This window comes from Opisthorchis viverrini (assembly GCF_000715545.1).
Source record: "Opisthorchis viverrini unplaced genomic scaffold opera_v5_228, whole genome shotgun sequence".
NCBI lineage: Eukaryota > Metazoa > Platyhelminthes > Trematoda > Opisthorchiida > Opisthorchiidae > Opisthorchis > Opisthorchis viverrini.
In genome coordinates this window covers 475,004-498,978 of record NW_008751882.1, presented here as the reverse complement: position 1 = coordinate 498,978, position 23,975 = coordinate 475,004, and the positions used below count along the sequence as shown (strand labels likewise).

Sequence of the window (23,975 nt, the reverse complement as noted above, 5' to 3'; positions counted from 1 at the left end):
GTGGTGTGACAGTTTCTGTGACCCATTAAGCTATATTGAGTATTGTCATGCGACAACCATAGAGTCTCTCATAACAGGTTGATCAATAGTCAGGGTTCTGACCAGCACAGGTTGGAACACATGTGGCAACTTGCGTCCCAACTGACTGTAGTTCTGAATCTATCCAGGACAGTTTCTCTAACTCACTGGGTGCTCTTTCACAATGGGCTAAAAGCTTAGACATCGCTGTGGTCGCTGGTGACATGAATGCCCAGCTAGGTAGATTAAGCGCTGCTGAGGCCCGATTGGATGGTCAACGGATGGGTTGGATATGAAACTCATGAACATCAGAAGTTGCGTGCTTCAGACGTGTGCTGATCACAGACTCATCCCTCGTAGAACCAACTTCCGGAACAGCAAAAGTCGCTCACCGACCTGGTGCCCACCAAAGAACCAGTCCCGAATCCAACTAGACCGTCAGTTATCGGTGGCTTCTCAGTTATCCGCAGCGTGGACTCCGATCATGCGCTTGTACGATGCTGCCTTTCACTGCGCTTTTCAGGTCTACCAAAACCACACACACACACACGTCACTTAGCCATTGAGAATCTAATGGATCCAGAAATTGAACCCAAAAGTGATGTCCGGCGAGGATGTCCACTCTTTCCATTCTTGTCCAACTGAAATAATGAGGCGAAGGCTGGAAGGTTTCCAAAACGTCGGTGTTCAAATTGTTGCTGGTGGAGTACCTAGACGATTTCGCCCTGATTTTTCAAGTCGAAGGCGCAGCACAAGTTCTGTTGATTAGGATGAACACCATTTCGGCATACGCCTAGCACCTTCAGAACGAGCTATCTGTGAACATATCCCTTACAATTCAAGGGAAATCACAGGAAATTGTGGAAAACTTTACATACCTTGTCGGTAGTTGTATTAGCTCTAATGCAAATGTGTGTGGTGAAGTCAGTTCAAGAATCTCAAAGGCCGAAATCACGTTTGTTAATTTGCGTTACTTGTAGCGTCAAAACGGTGTATCACTGGGTCTTGACGATCGCGTGCACCAGGCTACAGTAAGGGCTGTTTTGTTGTATGGGCGTGAGACATGGCCTTTGTGGAACGATGATATGAGACAACTTCAGGTTTTTGAGCACCGATGCCTCAGAAGCGTGACTGGTTTTGGATGGCGTCAGCGGATTAGTAACAAGGGATTGAAAAACGAGTATTTGGTTGTCCGTGGAAAACATCCAGCATCATCGACTACGATGGCTCGGTCATGTGCTACGCATGCCGAAACACCGTCTACCGAGACGAATGTTATTCTCCGTGCTTCCTTCAAAATGGCGCAACCAGCGAGGTGGACAGCGCATGACTTGGCAGAAAGGCGTGAAAAAGATCACGAAAATATGGGTGTTGTTGGTGTTGTACGCCTTCCAGTGTGGGGTCCCCGGGACCCCGTCTGTGCTTGGCTGGAGAAGTTGCAAGAAACGGCGGCTAATCGATGTCAGTGGCGTTCGTGCTGTCAGTTTCTTTCCAGATTGTCTGATTGAGCGATTGAAGGTGCAGGCATCTCAGTATGCTTGACATAGGTCAGCACTAGGTCTCCTCCCCCCACCCACTCTTTTTCTCTTCTTTTCACTCTAAGCCTTGTAATGCACTGAGGATTGAGTGTCAATACCGATGTTGTTGTCTCTGATGATGATGGTGATGATGATGATGATGATGTAACTGTAATTGATATAAAATCCCACCATTCAGGGGTGCTGAACTGTTGTCCTAATAGCACTGTTGGTTCAGGACCACAGAATTAAGAATGTACTTTTTCCAATTTTCATAAGAAATTTCCCTCCAGGGAGCGTAATTCATAGCTTTTTAATCGAAGATTACGTTTAACACCAAAAGCTGTGGTGGTTTGATCACGTTTGGTTAATTCAGAGTGACACAAGCAGAGTGGTGGTCAACATTTGACATGGCTGAGGGGCGTGAGAGCGACTTTGAAATGTAATTCCGCTGCGGATCACCTTCCGGGATGGAGCTCACGTTATTCTCACTGTTTTTGGTTGGAAATGATGCAAGATATGGCTGCTAATCGATATCACTGGCTTACTTTTCATGAGTTTCTGTTCAGGGTGTCTGGTTGTAGCAGGCTAGCACCAAGTCCCTTTCTCCACAATCCGACCCTCAAACAAATTATGGTCGTACGACAGCGAAGCATCGGCGTTGAGATAGGTCAGTGGTTAGAGAGCAAATTTACTGACTGGAAATCAAGGTAAATCAAGGTAAATCAAGGTTATATTGGTCTAAAAAGCATTTTGCTTTACAATGACCAAAGGATATTGGTGTGTGTGTATGTATACAGATAAACGGAATGATATGACATATATGTTCTATTGTTTGTAATCTGCATCTCAAATGTTGATGAGGGAAGTTGGGTGAGATCTTATGTATTCGTCAAGCGAATGTTTGAAAGTCTCGAGGTTACCACAATCCACAACAGATGTTGGTAGTTTGTTCCACGTGAGGGATACGCGGACTGAAAAAAAGTCCGTGGTTCGAACCCAACCTCTGCCTCTCAACTTCCCCTGTCTAAGCTTGGGCAACCTGGCAGTATCCCAGTGGTGGCACGGTAGCTAGGCTCCCAAAGGGCATTAAAGCTTAACGATTTTTTCATCAACGTTGGTGTTTTTCTTTCTCGATGATGAAGTAATGCTAATGTGGTATAGGAGCCAAGCTTGGCCATTGTACTTCAGAAGCCAATCAATTCAATCCCCCGCAGTTAGGCTTCGTTATTATAATAAACACAGTTCAAAAGTGTTATATTATAGAAGTTTGCTGAAGTCAACCGGTTTTATTCAGTGAGGTTACATTATCCGTGTGACCACGACTCAAACTAAGAGCCTTAAAATAATGTACTGGGTAGCTAACAGTATTATACTGCTACGGTACAATTTATTAAACAGAAAATTGCAGAACGGGTTTAACTCCCCTAAAATGAGGTTTTGGACTGTGTTGGTTGAACGTTTGACTACTGATTAACCCGACGTGGAAGACTCTCGAGGTCTGACATGGTTCGAAGTTCACAACGGTGCGCAAACCGTCGCAAGGCTTATCGATCTCAAAGTCGGCAATCAGTTGTCGATCGTGAGTGCTCTTGTGCCAACTTTGCGCACGACGAATGTGCTGCACTTGATATGTTAAGATATCCATGTCGTTTAAATCTAAGATGCTGACAATAACAGTTAAAATAGGATAAGACAGACAGGAATTTTGAAGTCAGAGCGTGTTCTTGGACCAGCATATGGTAAGAGCACAGCTCGAGTGTAAAATAGCCCGATTAAAATTCATCTAGCCGTCCAAACAAGTCAAACGCCGGCAAATGGTCAAGAGACGAGGGAAGTTGTACTTAATGACGCGAATTGTTAGTGCCCATGTATAAGTGCATGTCCATCTCGAGAACAGTCAGCGCTTATTAAACTTTGACGGGGGAGGAGATGGCCCAAGTGGTTAAGGCGCGAATTTACTGACCGAAAGGTCCGTGGTTCGAACCCGATCTCCGCATCTGTCTACTTCCTCTGTCTAGTTCTGGGCAACCTGGCAGTATCCCAGCCCTCGTGTTCATTACTCGTGGCATGGTGGCTAGGCACCAAGAGGGTTTTTCATCTGAATGATTATCTATTATTCGTAACGCACTACTCATACGGTTGCTGAAAATTCTTGGACAGTCCACGATCGGTTTCGCCCTTCCACTTTGGGCTCATCAGGTAGGCGCAGTTCCCCTAAGTTTCTGTCAGTCTTATGTTCTACTTGAGAGCAAATTGCGTGAAATTAGCGAAATACACTCATTTGCAAGCTAATTTGGTTTTTCGAGCGACTCACCCGGAACCTAGCTGAATCTCTCGTTTGTGATATTTCCAGGCAACTGAATGTGCTGCATCAGTTTCAAGTAGATCATAAGGTGACGGAAACTAAGGGGAACTGCGCCTGCCTGATGAGCCCAAGAATGGCGAAACCGGTCGTGGGCTGTCGATGGATTTTCAGCAACCTTATGAGTAGTACATTACAAAGATATACATGTATAACATAAAATTGACAGAAACTCGGGGACTGCGCCTACCTGATGAGCCCCAAAAAGGGCGAAACCGATCGTGGGCTGTCGACGGATTTTCAGCAACCTTATGAGTAGTATATTGCAAAGATATGCATGTATCGCGATATCTCGAATATCGTAGCGACTGAAACGTGAGGCGGCCTGGTGCAGCACATCCAGTTGCCTGAAAACATCACAAACGAGAGATTCAGCTGGGTTCCATGTGATTCTCTTGAAAAAAAAAAAACAATTAGTTTGCAAATGAGTGTATATTCGCTGATTATGTATTATTTTTGTATTATAATTTGGTACGACCTGTTTTGATGAGGCCAGTTGACTTGGTTTCGAAACCGCTCTGTTTTGACCTTTGCAGCACACTATAATCGGACCTAATTGCACCGAAGGGGAGTTTTAGAAAGGAGTATGGATTGCGCGGATACCTACTTCCACTGTGAAACATTTGAAAAACGGTACCAGAAACCAACTTTCTGTTTCACTAGAAAAAAACATGAGGTCCACTGGATGCGGTGAATGATAAAACCATCCCAACTGAATCAGTGAACAACACGTCATCACCACCTTTAGCTGTAAAAGCCGCTTACTTGTTGTACGGCGGTTGTAGCTGCCACAGTTTCGTTCTCTGGTGAGAGGTGGGGCTAGATGGCGAGGTAGCGGATGCGGTAGTGCGGTGGTGAGTGCGTCAACACAGACTGAAATTAGTCAAATACTCTGTTGGTTGGAATATCCGTTCCTCATATATGAAAATCAACCCTCAGAGAAAGCACTTTCAGCGTTCTCCCAGGTTGATTTTTATACGAAGGATGCTTCAAGTAGGAACTGTCCCTTTAGGAACCACATTTGTCACCGGTGTGGCAGAAAGGGTCACAAGGAAATCTGCTGCTTGATGAGTATCTCAACCAGACGCAGAAGCGACCACAAGAAGACGAAGCGGCGTCACTGATGTGACGCAGTTTGTTTGTCTCATTTGCTGCATTTCCGGTGTATCCCATCCCCGTCACCACTGTTGTATCTCTTCACCTTCCCTGACGCTACTAGGTTATAGTCAGAAGACAAGAAGGTGGTCAGAAAAACTGTCCTAATGCAATTACAACTTTCACTCGTGACCGTATTCGATGGTCGATCTGCTCTCAACCAACCAGTGTGTCTCCTGCACGCCCACATCCGTTCTCGGACGGTTGTTTCTTTGTCTCGGTTAATCATAGATGGCCGTCTGTGCGCTTGTGTACGGGGTGCCTTGGCGCTGGGGTGGGCGTGAACTTCATGTGTCCCTTATTGACCTTTCCCTGGCACAGGATGAAATCGGATGTGATTCAGACGTGTGGACGTAATCGCACGGCACTGTTTCACATGATTGTTCCGCTGCACAGTAGGCTGATGCGCAGCCGTATTACTTTTACCTCGGATTTAGACTAAAATGGTCGTTTCAGGGATATGTTCACTGTATGCTATACCAGAGTGGCTGATGGCCACTATAGGCTACTTACATTCGACTGGATCGATAGATATTTCGACAGATTACAGACACTCTAAATTGCCATTTACTTGTTTCAGGTGTAGCGTAATTTGCGCGAGTTTTCCCCTGAAACATTCATGCATCCAAGTGAGAAATTTGTCTTCTTGGCTTCTATTAGTTCAATACCGTATTGGTCTTCAAAATTTAGGACAATTTCGGAACAAGCTACCCATTTATCAGTTTCGTTCTTCTTGGATCCTATCAGGTAGGTGCAGTCCCCAAGTTTCCGTCAACCTTGTGTTCTGTTTGAACCCAAATCGGAAGCAATTCGTAAACTACACTCAGTCGCATGCCAGTTTGGTTGTAAAAGAAGACTGAACAAAATCCCAGATGATATTCTCCAATCTCGTGTGCCGCACAACTTTTCAGCTGGCACGATATTTGGGATATCACAGTTCATTTTTAACTGGATCAGTTTACAAATGAGTGTATGTTGAGGAATCCGAAAATCACTTTACAGACTGAATTAACCACCACTTGTGGCATCTGTAGACAACAACATGGTGGTCGGACAGTCACGTGATATGCTCTGGATCAAGTGGTACTGTCCGGAGCACTGATCGATTAAACGACCAGTGGACATGGTAAAAGTGGAGATTTGAAAAACGTCTGAATATGGAACAATTGGTAAATAGTATAAATAGAGGAATGTTAGAAACTATGTTCCTAAATATCTTTGGGGAGCCAGACACATTTTGTTATCAGTCACTATTAGGAGAACCAGCTCTGAACGTAACGAGACTACGTAACAGCCAATGGAATAACCGTTTTCGTTGAGACAGATTTCATTAGTTGTTGTTCGCTTGTCCTTGAGTTGTACTCTTAGTATCACTTTTGACCGCTTTTACGCGACAGTGATCAATAAAGTAGCTGACTAGCACGTTCATTGACTTTTCTGGTTTGGCCAACGCATCAGGCTATCAATCAGCTCTCCAGACCGAGGTTCACGGTAATAAGAAGGTATTAAAGAGACTGTGGTCCACAACAGTCACTGAGCGCCCCAAAAAGAAAATGTAACGTTGAAAAAGTCCTTTATAAAAATCCCTCAGCTATCTGGTAAGCATTTATTGTTCGGTAACGCTTCATACAAAACAGTGCCACGGTAATCTCGCCTACTAACGTCACCATCACAAAAGTAGAGTGAGTTTACAGACTGTTCCATGTCTCGTAGCTATGTTTCGTATCTTTTCTCAGACCAGTAATAGGTTAGTATATATTTTATCATCAATAACGCACCTGTTTTCCCAATGGCATCTTCTCATCTAAAATGCCCAGAATACGAATATTGTCCACGCGTGTTAAGCGAATCCGGTAGAAGTTGTAAATGCTGTTCACCCTGGAAGAAGAATTCTTTTGAATGATCGTATCTGAGAAAAAGATGAGTTGGGTGTGGGCAACTTCATCAGTGCCTGTTTTTTCCCCAATGGATCTACCCTCGTTTCCCCATGTTCGCTAGCAACGGTGGATGGTTTGTTCGAAGTCACGGAAGTGCGCCGAATAATGGATAAATCCCTCATTCGGGAGCCTCATGTCTTGATGTTTGGTACGTTCACTTCCCTGTCAGAAAACCCAAGAAGTTTTCCGTACCGTTGAACGAGTAGAAAGAACGTCGAATCACTTAAAATGTACCATAGAATTCATCAATTTTCACCCCAGTAGGCCTTGTTTAGGAACGCAGGAGGCTCAACCAGCGATTACCATAGATTTTCGTTTAGCATATCTTTTGAGCTGCAAACTTTGTACGCCATGTTTCGATATAGCTCGGTCTAGCGTGGTCCTTTCACTGACAACTGAGCTTGACAAAGGCGTTCTGGTGTTCTAGTCAAATTGTCGGTTAACTAGATCACTCGATCAGAGCTTAGTTATCGTTATTCATCCGTAACGGTCCTTGATCAATCACATCATCGAAAAGATAGCACACCTATGCTCATAGAGTGAAACGCAGGCCCCTCGAACTCAGCCGAAAAGAGGTTGCAGACCATTGGTTAGCAGTAATCAATCGAAATGTAAATACCGGAGGCGTAGAACACGTGACCTACTGTCTGGCGAACGTACACATGAAGATCACGTGCGCCTCAAGTTGTAGATCGCTGTTCTGAACACTCCTGAGTGGGACAACATTGTAATGAGGCTAATAGAGGTTCGCTACCGAAATGTATAACCTGAGTAGTCTAAGGTCTTTCCCGAAGCGCGCACACACACACGAGTAAATTCCGTTCAAAATACATTTTAGGGGCATCATTTCCTGTGTAAAATTGTGGAGACAACCAGGAAAATCATACAGAACGGAAAATAGAAAGACGCCGACCAACCAGCAAGCGAGTTCTAGGAACTTGGAATTATATTCAACGACTGAGCTCATGTCAGCATGTCAACATGGCGGCTTTCGCCTATCTCACTTAACAATCGACCGTAGATGAAAGCAATATCTGAGGACGGCGGTCAAAGGACAAATGACAAAGTGGAACTGAAGACCTGTTCGACTCAGGGATATGTCGCGAAAAACTTGTTATTCAAACAGCCTCGACCAAGTACAGAATAGCACGAAAAGCAAATAGGAATCACGGTTTTCTTTTCGTGCTTTTTTGAGGAACTGACTTTTTGAATGAGAGTAATTCGCAAATCGATTTGGTTTTCACAAGAGACTCAGGTGAATCTCTCGTTTATGATATTCTACAACTGAAAGTGCTGCACACTGGCCGCCCCATGTTTCAGTTGGTACGATATTCGAGATATCGTAGCATATTTTCATAAAGGAAACTACTCACAAGGTTGCTGAAAACTCTCCGACAGCCCACGACCTGTTTCGCCCTTTCACTTCGGGCTCAGGAGGTAGGCGCAGTTCCCGAATTTCCGTCAACCTTATGATCTACTTGAACCCAAATAGGACTGTTTTGGAGAACAACACTCATTTGCAATCAATTTGGCGAAACCGGTCGTGGGCTGTCGAAGAGTTTTCAGCAACCTTGTGAGTAGTTTCCTTAATGAGAGTAATTCTAGTTTACACACGAAAGTGAATGAAATTCACACCTTGATGTCAGGCCTCCCCGGCGGGTTTCATGTTCAAGGACCACGGTATATACTTCAAAATGGTTACAATGTCTGTCATCCTTAGATTTTTGGAAAAAAGTTTCACTTGTGGAAAATGTTCTTAAATTCTATTCAGCTGATTATCAACTCTATCCTCCAATATATCGATAAACATTCAGCATACGAAAACGCACTCGGATTTCGTCACATTAAACGGAACCAGAGAGTTATTACATGTTGAACTGAGTGATTTAGTTGACCGTTTCAACAAGTGATTACCGTCAAACTGGGTGTGTGTGTGGGGGGGGGGGTTCATCCGACTGGTGAATTGTTTCTCCCTCTGAGCTGCTTTAACCCTGCTAACAGAATGAAGAAATTCGAGAAGTTTCTATTGGGCCTTCTTTATTTTACGGACATCATTCTATGCCGAAAGCCCTACAGTATTATTGCAACACCTATAGCGTAGGGAGATGTATTTTCACTGCGGCCCATGGTTCATCCTGCTGGCTCCTTCCACAACAAATCAGCCTTTAGTTATAGCGACTGGCAACTGGAATATGTCGCGTTCATGGCACAGACGTTTAGCTAAAGAGTACCTATGGTTTGTGTTAACTGATTATGGGAGCAAGACGACCAAATGCAGTGAGTTCGGCCCCCATAAAAGTGGTGCATCATCAGATAAAGAGGCCAGGTGGAGAACTGTCTACCATACCAAAGTTTCCAATACTAACTAATACAAATACGACTTGACATCTCGGCATCCTCTAGTGTCCGTAAGGATGAGCTCGAACTAGGTCAACGGCAAGTAAGCACGCCAACTCACTGACCTGAAGATTCGTGGTTCGAACCCAACCCACGGGCATGTCGACTTCTCCTGTCAGGGCTTGGGTTACCTGGCAGTTAATCAGTACTCGGGCACCTAGCAACCCGGTCATTTGCTAAACGTTTCTAAAACGAAACACTGCGAGTTTTACACAAGACATGGTCATCCATAGGTGAATCTGCTACCAGTAGGAATTCGGGACCATCTGTTCGGACCTTCTCCGATCGCTGCATTTTGGTCGCGATCGCAATGTAGCTGGGTTGAACTTGAAGAGAAATCTCGGCAGGACAATGATTAGATGCAACCTCCACCAACTACAAGGCTGAACGTATGGTTAATTTGAGGTACAGTGCGCATGCCTCGTAAGATAATGACTCGAGAGCAGCAAGCGGGATTCCGGCCTGGTAGGGGTTGTGTTGACCAAATCTTCACACTGCGTCAGATGCTAGAACAACGCCATACGTATAAGAGACCCACAATTCCAGTATTCCTGGATTTCCGAGACGCATTCGACTCGGTTGATCGGTCTGTTCTTCTTGAGACGTTTGCCCACCAAGGAATGCCCCGGAAGTTTGTAAACATAATAAGTTCTTTGTATTCTCAGACTTCCGGACGTGTGAGAGTGTACGGAGAGCTCTCCAAAAGCTTTCGTACGCAAAGTGGTGTCCGTCGGGGATGCCCACTCTCTCCATTCCTTCTCAACTTCGTTGTGAGTGAAATAATGAGATGAGCGTCGGAGAGTCTCCAGAACCCTGATGTTCAAATAGCCTGTGAAGATGTATGATCATGCTCCTGGACATGCTGTCACTGAACGCGCCACTTACTATCCACGGAGAGGCACTGGAATTTGTGAAGCGTTTTACGTATCTTGGAAGTTGCATTAGTTTTGACTGTAGTGTGACAGATGAGGTTAATGCACGCATCTGCAAGGCCCGAGTTGCGTTTGCTAATTTGAGACACTTGCGGCATCAGAGTGGTGTATTCCTGAATCTCAAGGGACGTGGGTGTCAAGCTACAGTGCGGGCTGTTTCGTTGGATGACTGTGAGACGGCTTGTTCGAGCAGCGGGACTGAGACGTCTTCAGGTGTTCGACAATCGTTGTCTCAGAACCATAGCTCGTGTGGGTTGGTGTCGGCGTATCCGTAACGAGGCAATTAGGAAGCGAGTTTTCGGTTGTGCAATGGGTACTTTGATTGAATGATGTGTCCAGCACCAGAAGCTGCGTTGGTTGGGACATGTGTTGCGTATGCCGAACCATCGTTTGCCGAAGAGAGTGCTGTTTTTCATGCCGAATTCGGAGTGGCGTAAACAGAGAGGTGGTCAACCCTTGACTTGGCAGAGGAGTATGAAGGAGATCACGAAACGCTTGGGTGCTGTCGGTGCCACTCGCCTTCCAGGGTGGGGACCGCGTGATCCTCACTGTGCCTGGTTGGAAAGACTACAAGTTATGGCTTCTAACCGATGTTAGTGACGTTTTTGTTGTCAGCTTCTATCCAGATCGCCTGAGTGAATGTCTGGAGGTGTAGGCACCACGGAATGATTGTGGCAAGCTAGCGCTAAGTCCCTTCCCCGTCCACTTTTACTCTTTTCTTTACGGTAAGTCCTTCAAATACATCATGGTTGTACGGCAGTGAAACATCGGTGTTGAAGACTGGTGTCATGCTGTCGATGACGTTGGTCGTGGTGACACTGCTCATGGAGTCTAGCCCACAACTTTCGATAGGAGTGACGATCGAAAAAACACTGAACTACAATAAAAAAGACGCAGATGGGTTTCCGACAACTCGAGTAAAGATCACTCGGATCAAGATGGAACGCGAAAGCGGAACCCCGTTGAGGCTACTAGAGCTCGTATTTGTTGTGATTTTGAGAATCCCAGTTTAACGGGGACCTGGGTTTGCAGCGCATTCATTCTTTATCGAACGTATCAGTTATGCAAATGGGAAATGACAGATTGAGAGCGGTATCTTTGGCCCAAACTCGTCCCCGGGGGAGGAACATGGAATCGCGTGGTTGGAGGTGAGGGTATACTCGCTCAGTTGTGATGAAATAAATGCCTGTGAGCCTTGTAAGCCTGTGAGTACAAAATGCAAATCCGAACGTTTACTGAATTGGCAAAATAATTCATCCTTTTCCACTGGAGAATCCGTCCAGATGAATCAAATTTTCGTGTCCTGGAAGGATGAACTTTATGGAGAGAAAGTATTGCAGCCAGGAGACTTCGGGGTGTCAAGTCCGTCACGTACTGCCCAACTATACCCACTGTACTCCGTCGAAGCTTGGGTTGGTCATCGAGCTGAAAAGTCGTGTTTATCTTTCTTTTGGAAACTCGTGAATGCGAGAATCTGTTACAGTTACCGGGTCGCCGTTCGATGAGTTGGGCACACCAATCACATCGCTTAAGTGTGAACATGTTCGCCTCTTCAAACGTGATAATTCAGATTTGTCCAAGGTGCGTTGGTGGGGTAGTGGTTACACGCTCGCCTCGCATGTCATATGTCCGGGGTTCAAATCCCGGCACGGCCAATGGATATGCACTGCTGATGAGCTCTAATAGGAGCGAAACTCGGGTCCAGTGCTTTCCCGGTTTGGTGTGGACTCACCGGAATAATTACGCCAGAACAGGAACACGGCCGTTCAAACGAGAGTGGTGTGGCTATGAACAAAGATGAAGTGGCTGTATCGTTACTGCCACTCACCTCATCCAGACTGGCTGTCCTTACAGGATGAAATCTCGCTCTAGAATCATGGGGCCACAATTCAAGGACATTTGGCTATCTCCACACGGTGCTGCTGCTTTTAACAGATATCTCTGAACATGTATAAACTTCAGAATTTTTATAATGCATACGTGGCTAGTCCCATATATAAATCATACTTGATCAGGAGGCAATGTCACTTCTCTGGGACAAGGAGAATTTTCAAACCACAAGGAACCGACGATCTCCAAGTGAACGACAGGATGCTGATGATGCCTCGGTGGGTTCATTAACACTCAACGACTCCTTGGAAAGCGTGAAACAAAAGACAGAATGTGTGACCTATTGGCATTTTACCCCTATTTTAGCTGTCTCAACATTGCTATGATCCCAGAAAGTCACAGTACCGGAAACCGGACATGGTTGTGCAGCCCTGTGTATCGGAACAAATATCACTGGAAAAAGTTCATCCTAGGTTTTCACATGAAATTGTTGTTCTCTTGTCTGATGTCGTTGATCATGCTGCTTGTTGCGAATATCGATTATTCACTCTCGTATTTGAACAACTGTAATGGCGGTACAAAGTAAACAAATGCTGAAAAGAGACGAACGAATGAAGTATTTTTCACCAAACGAACAAATGAGACGAAATCTCACGAAGTCACGAAGTATGCACTATCCGGACAGCCAGGGAGAACACTTCGGACTGCACATTGCATCTGGAAGAAGAATTTTTCGGAATCACGCAGAGATCGTAGTAAAAGAACGTTTGTGACTTTTTCGCGAAGTACACTCATTTGCAAACTAATTTGGTTTTGCGAGAGACTCCACTGAAACCCAGCTGAATCTCTCGATTGTGATGTTTCCAGGCCAGATGAACCACAAGAAGGGCAAAACCGGTCGTGGGCTGCCGACGGATTTTCAGCAACCTTATGAGCAGTACATTACAAATATATACATGTTTCGCGATATCTCGAATATCGTAGCGACTGAAACATGAAGCGGCCTGGTGCAGCACATTCAGTCGCCTGGACACATCACAAACGAGGGATTCAGCTGGGTTCCAGGTGAGCCTCTCGAAAAACCAAATTAGTCTGCAAATGAGTGTATATTCGCTAATTTCGTGCAATTTGCTTTCAAGTAGAACATAAGGTTGACGGAAACTTAGGGGAACCGCGCCTACCTGATGAGCCCAAAGAAGAGAAAAGCCGGCCGTGGGCTGTCGACGAATTTTCAGCGACCGTATGAATAGTACAGTCAGCGAGCGCGAGAAAAAACACGATAAACTGTACTCAGTCCTAACGACATCATATTTAGGAAGTCCTTGACGCAGAATCGCAAGTCCTTCCAATATTTTGCAAACCTATTCGGTCGATTCTGTGGGGCAAGCTGGATTTTTCGACGCAGAATTACCATGGTAGTTCCTTCAAAGGTATATCGTAGACAGAATAAAATGAAGAGAATCCAGAATGCCAAGTTTTTCCCGAGTGTATTTGAGTGTACTCGAATTATTGTAGCACCTTCATGCCCAGAAGAGCATGGAACAAAAATGCGGCAGACAAAACGGCGGTCGATTTAGTGCAGCCATTCCTCTTCGGTCCCGTAGGCGGAGTGTGCACTTTTAGGGTCGCAACGCTTCTGCCTGTTGTTGCGGCCTAAACAGGCCTTGGCTTAGCAAGGGCGCAAGACACACAAGTGGACGGTGGCTACTGTTAAACGGCTTGAATTGGGTCTCCTGATGACCACTACAGTCGCGGTTTGAGTGGACCAGATGCTTCAAGATTATTTGGTTCCAACTCGCACAACGTTAGGCAGAAAGAAAGAGACTTTCGCGAGACAGGCTCGATTTGAAGGGTATGAATCTACCATAATTAATTGTTCTCTGGTCACTTAGCCACAAAGTCCGATTTCCAAGAACGGTTCATGTCTTGTGACCCCCGCAAATATCTTGTTGTGTAGAAATGACTGAAATAATGAAAGGATGATTGAATAGATACCGCACCTCAACACATATGGGTGAACAGTCAGCGAGCGCTACGCCTAACTCCGGACTCCCCGGGAGAGTAGTGCATCGGTTACACCTTCACAGCTTCTTTGTGAGAAGAACTGAGTGTAACAGTTCCCAAGATGGTGGGCAAAATATGGTTTCAGGCAAGCAATCCGAATTTCATTTCACTAGGCCATAGGTTTCATCCGTTGTATCGAATAGCTAGACCCTTGGGAACAGCCTGATGGAGCTCACAAACCAGCGTAAGGGCGATCGTTTCATTCTGTTCATACATGACTACTCGCCTAGTCTTACATTCATACAAAAAACGGAAGAAAAATCATTCCATTCGGGAAATTGCCCTGTAAGTTGAGTCCTGTGCTTATCGGTACCCGTCACTTGTGGGCCAAAGGCCGCTCCATTCTATTAAGCAGCGTTGAAGTTGCGGTGGGGAACAAGTTTTGTCATGGATGCATCCAGAACACGTTGCGAAATGAGGATCAGTGTGACAAAGTACATGCAAGTATGCCTGGCAGAAAGTGACCTACCGCAATGTTCTACTTAATGGACACAGCCTGTGACCTTGATTGAAGACAAGCTTGGTGTTATCGACGTATCGCGTTACGCAAGCGTCGCTCGTGGCAGGTACGAGAAAGCTTAATGTGGAAGGGAGAACAAACTGGAAAGTTGTTCTTGACTGAGCACTGAACCTCTTCATTGCTTCTTTTCGGTAATTGACTAACAGAAAGTACGTGAGCGAACTTCATTTTGGGCAGATAACAACGGAACTGATTTTGTCAAGCATGGTGGTTGGGAAACAGTACTTTACACACGCAGCTCTCATGTCAGAGTAGTTGGATGGATCATCACAAGGGACGGGACAAGATGTATCGGTTGACACTAAACGGTTTTGTAGAAAGGTTCTTAGTCTATGCTTCTTTTGAATGCCCTAACGGAGCTTCCTCGATCAAGTAACAGTGTGTTGTACCCCTGACCTGCCATACCATAGAGCAGACCTCTCTATAAGGATCACATCTCCTGAAAGGGCGTCGCCTGAAGTGAGTGAAAAGGTCAACTGATACATTTGGTTAATTGAACTCAGTCGCGTTTTGCGATTCATTTTGATTCTAACATTTTTCTCACTTTCACTTCCCTCCTTTATTAATATTGCCATATTTTTCCCCTTATTTTTCGAGAGTTCCAGTTCAGTAGACTGGTGCGTTTCGTTTACCTTGATCCTACTAAGTTAAATCACGCGATTAGCCTCACTGAGTCAGCCGGTCAATGTTAGCTGCGTTGGACTGGTTTGACCGTGATAATCAATCAGCTAGGGTCAGGCACTTTTGGGCGCGTAACTCAGGTCTGTGTATTCCAATAGGCATGTTATCAAATCCTGGATTCCAGTGGAGGTGGTAACTTTGGACCGACCTCGTAGGTCACAGGAGATGTCGTTATAAAATCTACTTGGTATTACTTGTCTACAGGATGTGGCATCCCACTGGTGTTGATATGTTCAAAAGATTTTGTTGCGGAGCTTGGAAGATACACGTTTACAGGTGTATTTGGCCACAGGTGCAGACGAGCTTTTCAACTTCCTGGCAGTTCAAGCATTGCAATAAAACGAGGCCTTCTTTGTGTCTGCCGATTCTACACTGTTCAACAGGAATATCTGGACCGCCTGCTATGATCTGGAGGAGCTTCTCTCGACTTGAATTCAACCAAATACGCCGAGTTTATGCTTGCGCTTGAATGCAGAAAGCAAGCGAGGGCTTAACAATCGCCTGTCCTCCCCCAACAGTCGTCAGCAAAGATCCTTTGATTCAAGTGGTACAGACCAGTGACTTAGGATCTGTCCACATAGGGTTACGTACAGGGCGTAATTTTAGCTTTTTCGTCAAACGGTTTACTACTCTATGCACCTCCCTTTCAGTAGTCAACACATTCACTCTTGTCACTGCCTTATTCATGACGTTGTATATTGCTCACATACGGTTTTTGTGGCTTGACGAAAGCTGATTTTATCCTTATGAGTCACTGTACTACAAAGCCGTCCTTGTTCCGGTGGTGTATCCTTCACGTTTTCCAAAAGAACTTTGATAGATCGATATGAAAGGCCTTCTTCAGAGGTTTCCAACATCACAATTCATCTCATCCTCTACGTCCTGAGCACGATTTAAGTGACCCCGGTGGACTTTTGTACATAAAACTCTGCTCATAAAAACTCTATGGTCCCAAGAAGAGCAAAACCGGTCGTGGAATGTCGAAGAATTTTCAGCAACCTTATGAGTAGTATATATATATATCGCGATATCTCGAATATGATAGCGACTGAAACATGAGGCGACCTGGTGCAGCACATCCAGTTGCCTAGAGACATCACAAACGAGAGATTCAGCTGAGTTCCAGGTGAGCCTCTCGAAAAAGCAAATTACTTTGCAAATGAGTGTATTTCGCTAATTCCATTGTCCCTTATTTCGTCCAACTCAAGACTTCGGTCTTGTCTGTTGAAAGTAAAAACACCCGCAGATACTACTGACTAGAAGTAGTTCGGTTTGAAAGTAGTAATCATTTGTGCGCATCCGACCCAGTGCATACTTTGCGATTAACTCTATTCCTTGTCAGTTCCGTTAAGACGACTCACCTTTGATGCCTTGTACTGTTTATATTGCCCAATCAATAACTGGCATTCCAAGTGACTTACTGATTGTATGAACGAGCCATCTATCAAACATCACAGCAACTGCGCGCCTGAAGGCAAAAGATTAGGTGCTTCAGCGATTTCCAACCGGGGGAACCGACAGACCATTACTTTTGGACTTCCTGTCCCAATGTGTTTGAATATATTTGGGCGTATTTTCCTCTAGGTTGAACTTCCGCATTCACCTGGTGAAGTCTCCTTGGGCAATATTCGTACTGGCCACATTTTCACCTGTCTCAGTTTGTCAATCTGGCTAAAATGCTATAGCTAGAGGCTGAGATTACTGATTTTTCCCAAGCTTTTTCATGCCGATGGGATGTAAACTCCAACGGTATGATGCGCATCTGATGCAATCTTATCACGAATTTGCCCGTTTCATTTGTTTCCACCACAAACTTTGATAGTGATTTCTAAAACTTTCAGCCTGAGATCACGTGCAACTGAACTCATATATGCGACTCCGGTCAGCCCACATTCTTTCCGATATAACTATTGACTTGATCAACTGATATCGTCTCCACATAATAGACAATGATAGGTCACGTGACCGATCCATTGTCGTTCACTCGCGCTACATCGTCTACCTTTGGTTGGCGCGGTGTGGGTGCATGAAAGTGCATGTCTCAAGCAGGATCCTCACACCGTAATTCTCACAACTTTCAAGGCTTGATTTGTGAAACAAAGAAGCACCGCTAGCAATGGGTTCTCCACAAGCAAGAACTGGTGCAATTACCGGTTGTATGTGTCTTGTCTTAATGACTGACTTTTTAAAGACCTAAAAGGATATAGTCAATTTTTCATCACCTAACAGGTCGTTCATAAGATTATTGAAGACTCCTTGACAGCCCGTGATTGGCTCCACTTTGCTTGCGTCTGATTGGATAACCGTACTCCGCAACTTTCCACTCAACTTCTATTCTGTTGGAATACCAATTTGTACGCGTGGCCAAATACTCCCAATTCTGGATTAAACTGTCTTTAGCGGGCGACTAAACTGAACCCCAATCAAACCTCTCGTTCATGATGAAAGGAAGGCCTCGGCTGCCGAGTTATTTATTGGAAAATGCCAACTGACCGGTTACAGACCATTGAGCAGGGAAACAAAACCCTAATTTGCATCTTGTTTTACAAAAACTGGACACCCATATTCTCTCGAACGCGTTTTCTTGAAATTTCCTGGAGATTCATTGACTCCAATCATTCCTCGGTCAAATCCAAGTAAAATGTTACAAAGTGACTCCACGAATTCCGCAACAGATCTCCCCTTTTTAAAAGACGCAAAGCGAAATTCTACGAACAACACGTACTACTCGCGTGCCTCCCCATCACTAGTATCACCGTTACAATGGTATTCCTCAACTGAATTTGACGCATGAAAACACGATATTCCGGTATATTCTCCTGAAGTAAAACCACTCAGAAAGTTACTGAAAACTCCCAGACAGCCTACTTTCGGTTTCGTCCATCTTCGGGCTCATCGAGTGGGCGTAGTCACCAAGTTTCCGTCAAGCTTGGTGTTCCACTTGAACACCAAAGTGTATGCAAATCGCTAACTCCACTCAGCTGAGAATTAAATTAATGTCAGCCGGAAACTCAGATAGGAGTCTCCTTTGAATTTCTCCCTAAAGCCAATATGATTTGTAAAGGAGTATATTTCCGCACAGTCTTTAGTAGCACGCATAGCTTTACACCACTTCTGATGGTGCATTTTGAGAAAACGTTTGTAACGACTGACCTCTAATGTCTCCCGCGAATGTAAGCGTTAAGTGTGCTTGGTCTCTGACCAACAACGTGCTGTGTAACTTTGCTCAGCCTAGATCAGGACAGCTGATAGAACGGTCTCTCCGGCCTTCAGCGCCGCATTTGCGGCAACGTTAATTCTGACATTCTGATTGGGTTTCCGCTCCTAAAATTATGACTAATAGTCGTCCACCTGTGATTCTTCATGTTGCATAGCTGCCATGCAACATGATGCCTACTCACTTGTGGTTGAATAGACTATGATTTATAGATAGGGGTGTCTGATAGATTATCGATCGTCTATTTCTCCGTCACATTCTTATGTGGATAAGTGGAAAGAATGACATTGCTGGTGGTGCCCGAATTGTCGTTCGCTCAACACTATTAAGTTTAGGTGTGAATTTTAGCACAGCCAGCCACCTAATCAGCTGGGCAAACTGACTACTTATGAGTAGCCGAGTGTATATCCTCTCCAGTAACCTGGAGCCTACCACGCCACGAAATTGTAATTTAACTAGAAATGTGGAGTTAAAACATGATCCACCCCCGACCCCAGTCGAAAAGTGCGTATTGCCTGAATATTAGCATCTTACAACTTCAAACCAGAATCGCGTGACAGACATATCCACTACGTTACTGAATCCCAACAAGAGCCAGAGACCTCATGCGGCCCTATTCCGGAGATATGCATATGTGTCTTGTCTTAATGACTGACTTTTTAAAGACCTAAAAGGATATAGTCAATTTTTCATCACCTAACAGGTCGTTCATAAGATTATTGAAGACTCCTTGACAGCCCGTGATTGGCTCCACTTTGCTTGCGTCTGATTGGATAACCGTACTCCGCAACTTTCCACTCAACTTCTATTCTGTTGGAATACCAATTTGTACGCGTGGCCAAATACTCCCAATTCTGGATTAAACTGTCTTTAGCGGGCGACTAAACTGAACCCCAATCAAACCTCTCGTTCATGATGAAAGGAAGGCCTCGGCTGCCGAGTTATTTATTGGAAAATGCCAACTGACCGGTTACAGACCATTGAGCAGGGAAACAAAACCCTAATTTGCATCTTGTTTTACAAAAACTGGACACCCATATTCTCTCGAACGCGTTTTCTTGAAATTTCCTGGAGATTCATTGACTCCAATCATTCCTCGGTCAAATCCAAGTAAAATGTTACAAAGTGACTCCACGAATTCCGCAACAGATCTCCCCTTTTCAAAAGACGCAAAGCGAAATTCTACGAACAACACGTACTACTCGCGTGCCTCCCCATCACTAGTATCACCGTTACAATGGTATTCCTCAACTGAATTTGACGCATGAAAACACGATATTCCGGTATATTCTCCTGAAGTAAAACCACTCAGAAAGTTACTGAAAACTCCCAGACAGCCTACTTTCGGTTTCGTCCATCTTCGGGCTCATCGAGTGGGCGTAGTCACCAAGTTTCCGTCAAGCTTGGTGTTCCACTTGAACACCAAAGTGTATGCAAATCGCTAACTCCACTCAGCTGAGAATTAAATTAATGTCAGCCGGAAACTCAGATAGGAGTCTCCTTTGAATTTCTCCCTAAAGCCAATATGATTTGTAAAGGAGTATATTTCCGCACAGTCTTTAGTAGCACGCATAGCTTTACACCACTTCTGATGGTGCATTTTGAGAAAACGTTTGTAACGACTGACCTCTAATGTCTCCCGCGAATGTAAGCGTTAAGTGTGCTTGGTCTCTGACCAACAACGTGCTGTGTAACTTTGCTCAGCCTAGATCAGGACAGCTGATAGAACGGTCTCTCCGGCCTTCAGCGCCGCATTTGCGGCAACGTTAATTCTGACATTCTGATTGGGTTTCCGCTCCTAAAATTATGACTAATAGTCGTCCACCTGTGATTCTTCATGTTGCATAGCTGCCATGCAACATGATGCCTACTCACTTGTGGTTGAATAGACTATGATTTATAGATAGGGGTGTCTGATAGATTATCGATCGTCTATTTCTCCGTCACATTCTTATGTGGATAAGTGGAAAGAATGACATTGCTGGTGGTGCCCGAATTGTCGTTCGCTCAACACTATTAAGTTTAGGTGTGAATTTTAGCACAGCCAGCCACCTAATCAGCTGGGCAAACTGACTACTTATGAGTAGCCGAGTGTATATCCTCTCCAGTAACCTGGAGCCTACCACGCCACGAAATTGTAATTTAACTAGAAATGTGGAGTTAAAACATGATCCACTCCCGACCCCAGTCGAAGAGTGCGTGTTGCCTGAATATCAGCATCTTACAACTTCAAACCAGAATCGCGTGACAGACATATCCACTACGTTACTGAATCCCAACAAGAGCCAGAGACCTCATGCGGCCCTATTCCGGAGATATGCATACTCCTAACCGGCCTTTCGCAGCGTATAGAAAACGCAAGAGGGGGAATTGAGCATGAACGAAGTGCAACCAATGGTCTTCACCTCAACCAAACTTACTCTGTGTACTTCTTCAAGATGGGTCTCAGTCGATGGGAGAAATCTATTGAGGCCAATGAAATACAAAGTTACACTAACCTAAATGATGACTGCAAAAAATCAAATAATGAAGTCCGGGGGGACTCTGTTAGAGAAACTGTTTTTTTGTCTGCACTAGGGATACAAGAGAGTTATCTCATGCTTATCACGATCATGGATTTACCAACAAGCCTACGTGGTCCCATTTTGGTCACGTGAGGAAAATTCCAGTCTATACCAGGAAAATCAATACCCATCAATATGTCTTCACACGTTCCTTATCCGATATTGATCAACACGTTCTCGTTCGCAACTTCCACATTAATTGCCAAAATTTGATTGTATCCGGATTGCTTGTCAACGTCATTCTGCTTGAGAGATCGCCTCAGTTCGTGGTAGGTACAGTGAGATGTAAGTGTTAAGACTAATCCTGCGGACTATTCTGAAGATGGGCATATTCGAACGGCAAGATAACACAAATGACAGTATGCCAAGTCCACACCCTAGTTCCAAGACGATGAACCTACAGAAAGACTCTCAAGACGCTACCTATGTAACAGGCAACTGAGAACAAAGGAAACACAGGTATCGTCAAGGTCATGTTCCTGAAAGCGATCCAGAACGCTCGAACCTATTGAGACCATACAACTTCACCAAAATCTAAATAAGAAAACCAGCAAGCATCCAGGACGGTCGATTATTCAATCAACTCAGTAAAAGCCAATGAGTGTTCAGGCACGCCACAGAAGCACGACCGAATATGATCAGCGTTCAGGCGTTTCATACAAGCATGATCAATGTTGATGGCTGTTCACTAAACGCCTATCAGGCAGCCTGGATCAATGTCAAAGTGCCAGTTAAATAGCGCGGGGCCGTTTTAACTTTTGCACTCGCACGCTCCCGCTTGTTCGCCATGAAGCTGTTGTGTTCCCTATCAGTGAGTCTTTCATCCGGCACTAGGCAATGGAGCGGGAACAGCAGTCAGATATAACAGTCTGACAGTTCAGGTTAGTCGATTTGACACCTTTTGCTACTCAGGAACTGCAAATTTTCACAAATAATTCGGGGTGCGTGTTGCTGGTTGCAAGTTAAAAGCTGTTTTATTCACCTCGGAAATGTGTGTAAGTAGACGGCCATCTATCTGCAGATGCGGTAGTAAGGAGACGCGGTGGTGTAAGTCGAAGGATACCACTGGCCACAATACCTTGGATTCCTTTATGGTTCACTGTCTTTTCAAGCCAAATTCTCCGCATCATGCACTCCTATCCCACTCTCAAGTCTATGTTACTTTTTTGTGCTCGTGTAACGGTGATACTACTGATGGGGAGGCACACGAGTAGCACGTGTTGTTCGTAGAATTTCGCTTTGCGTCTTTTGAAAAGGGGAGATCTGTTGCGGAATTCGTGGAGTCACTTTGTAACATGTGCTTGGATTTGACCGAGGAATGATTGGAGTCAATGAATCTCCAGGAAAGTTCAAGAAGACTCGTTCGGGAGAAGATCGGTGTCCAGTTTTTGTAACTAAGATGCAGATTAGAGTTTTGCTTCCCTGTTCAATGGTTTGTAACCGGTCACTTGGCATTCCTAGTTAAATAACTCCGCGGCGAAGGCCTTCTTCCTTTCACTGGTAATCTACCAGTATTATATTATATGTTGAACATTAATTATATGGCGTACATTACATATATTATATGCCTAACTTCTATAGTTTTCACGCGACTATCAGTTTGGAATTAACTTCTCGGAATGCGCAACTCGTTTAATGACATAAATTCACGAAAATTCGCTTAAAAAGGTTGTAAAGTTCCACAGATACGTCGAAACTGGAACAATGGATTGTTTGGTGGCGGTCAGCGAACGCGTCACAATGTTTTACGCTCTTCCAAACTGATTCGGTAAAAAACGAATACTTTTCCCCTTTCTTGCCAAAGTGAAAAACGTGGGTCGTATTTAGTTAATTTAACTGTTGACCAGGTGCACGTTGATCTGTTCGCCGAGCTTCGCAAATGTTATCCAACAGTCCATTAACCCGCCCNGCGAACGCGTCACAATGTTTTACTCTCTTCCAAACTGATTCGGCAAAAAACGAATACTTTTCCCCTTTCTTGCCAAAGTGAAAAACGTGGGTCGTATTTAGTTAATTTAACTGTTGACCAGGTGCACGTTGATCTGTTCGCCGAGCTTCGCAAATGTTATCCAACAGTCCATTAACCCGCCCGAGCTAACAATATTTAGACATTTCTATAAATGAACTTCAGAAGGACTAATTCGCTAGCCGGTGTTAGTACTAATTCGCATGTGCAATCGTCGAACGGAAGTAACCTCTCCCACGCAACCTGCTGACGATGTCCACTTAGACGATCGTGCTGACCTCCCCTGTCGAGTGGAGGTGCAGAACGCATCGCAACACAAGCCCTTGCTATATGAGCGACCCCATCTTCATAAATTCATGCGCTCACGCTCACATACTGATTTATCGAAAGGTGAATTTGGGAGACAAACGACTGTTCCTACGCCACACAACAGCTCCGCTGTCATGAACGTGCGACTGATGACCCCGAAACCTCTAAACCGATAGCAACTAGGTCGTTCTGGTTCTCCAGTTGCTCCCTAACGAAGCTATCACCGCGGAGAGATGAAGTCTAACTACAGAGTGACTGCCAAGACTGTTTGATGAATTCAGATGAACTGATCACAACGCATAGGTTGCGCTGGCTTGGCCACGTGCTGCGTATGCCAGTCGACCGACTTCCTCGAAGGGCTCTTTTCGCACAACCATGTGAAGGCTGGAAGAGAGCCAGAGGCGGTCAACCAATGACTTAGCAGCGAAGTATGAAAGCCATTACCAGCAAACTCAGCTGTGCTGGTCACTGCCGTCTTCCTGGATGGGGACCCCGAGACGGGC

At 44.9% G+C, this 23,975-nt stretch overlaps 2 protein-coding genes across 2 annotated transcripts in view; one reads left to right on the top strand and one right to left on the bottom strand.

The window, feature by feature from the left end:
* Positions 1-319: 319 nt before the first annotated feature.
* Positions 320-9,793, top strand: T265_08570 (hypothetical protein; the record flags this gene model as incomplete). The annotated part of the gene is given in 9 exon segments (XM_009174415.1): positions 320-568; positions 816-977; positions 999-1,400; positions 1,414-1,536; positions 1,926-2,105; positions 3,806-4,028; positions 8,188-8,315; positions 8,339-8,565; positions 9,772-9,793. 9 exon segments carry the CDS (start codon positions 320-322, stop codon positions 9,791-9,793), a joined length of 1,716 nt encoding a protein of 571 aa, XP_009172679.1.
* A 13,969-nt stretch (positions 9,794-23,762) lies between these two features.
* Positions 23,763-23,975, bottom strand: part of T265_08567 (hypothetical protein) — a gene marked incomplete at both ends in the record, with an annotated part of 51,122 nt that continues 50,909 nt past the window's right edge. Inside the window, one exon of the mRNA XM_009174412.1 lies at positions 23,763-23,856. Coding sequence (XP_009172676.1) covers positions 23,763-23,856 — 94 coding nt within the window. The remainder of the gene's footprint in view (positions 23,857-23,975) is intronic.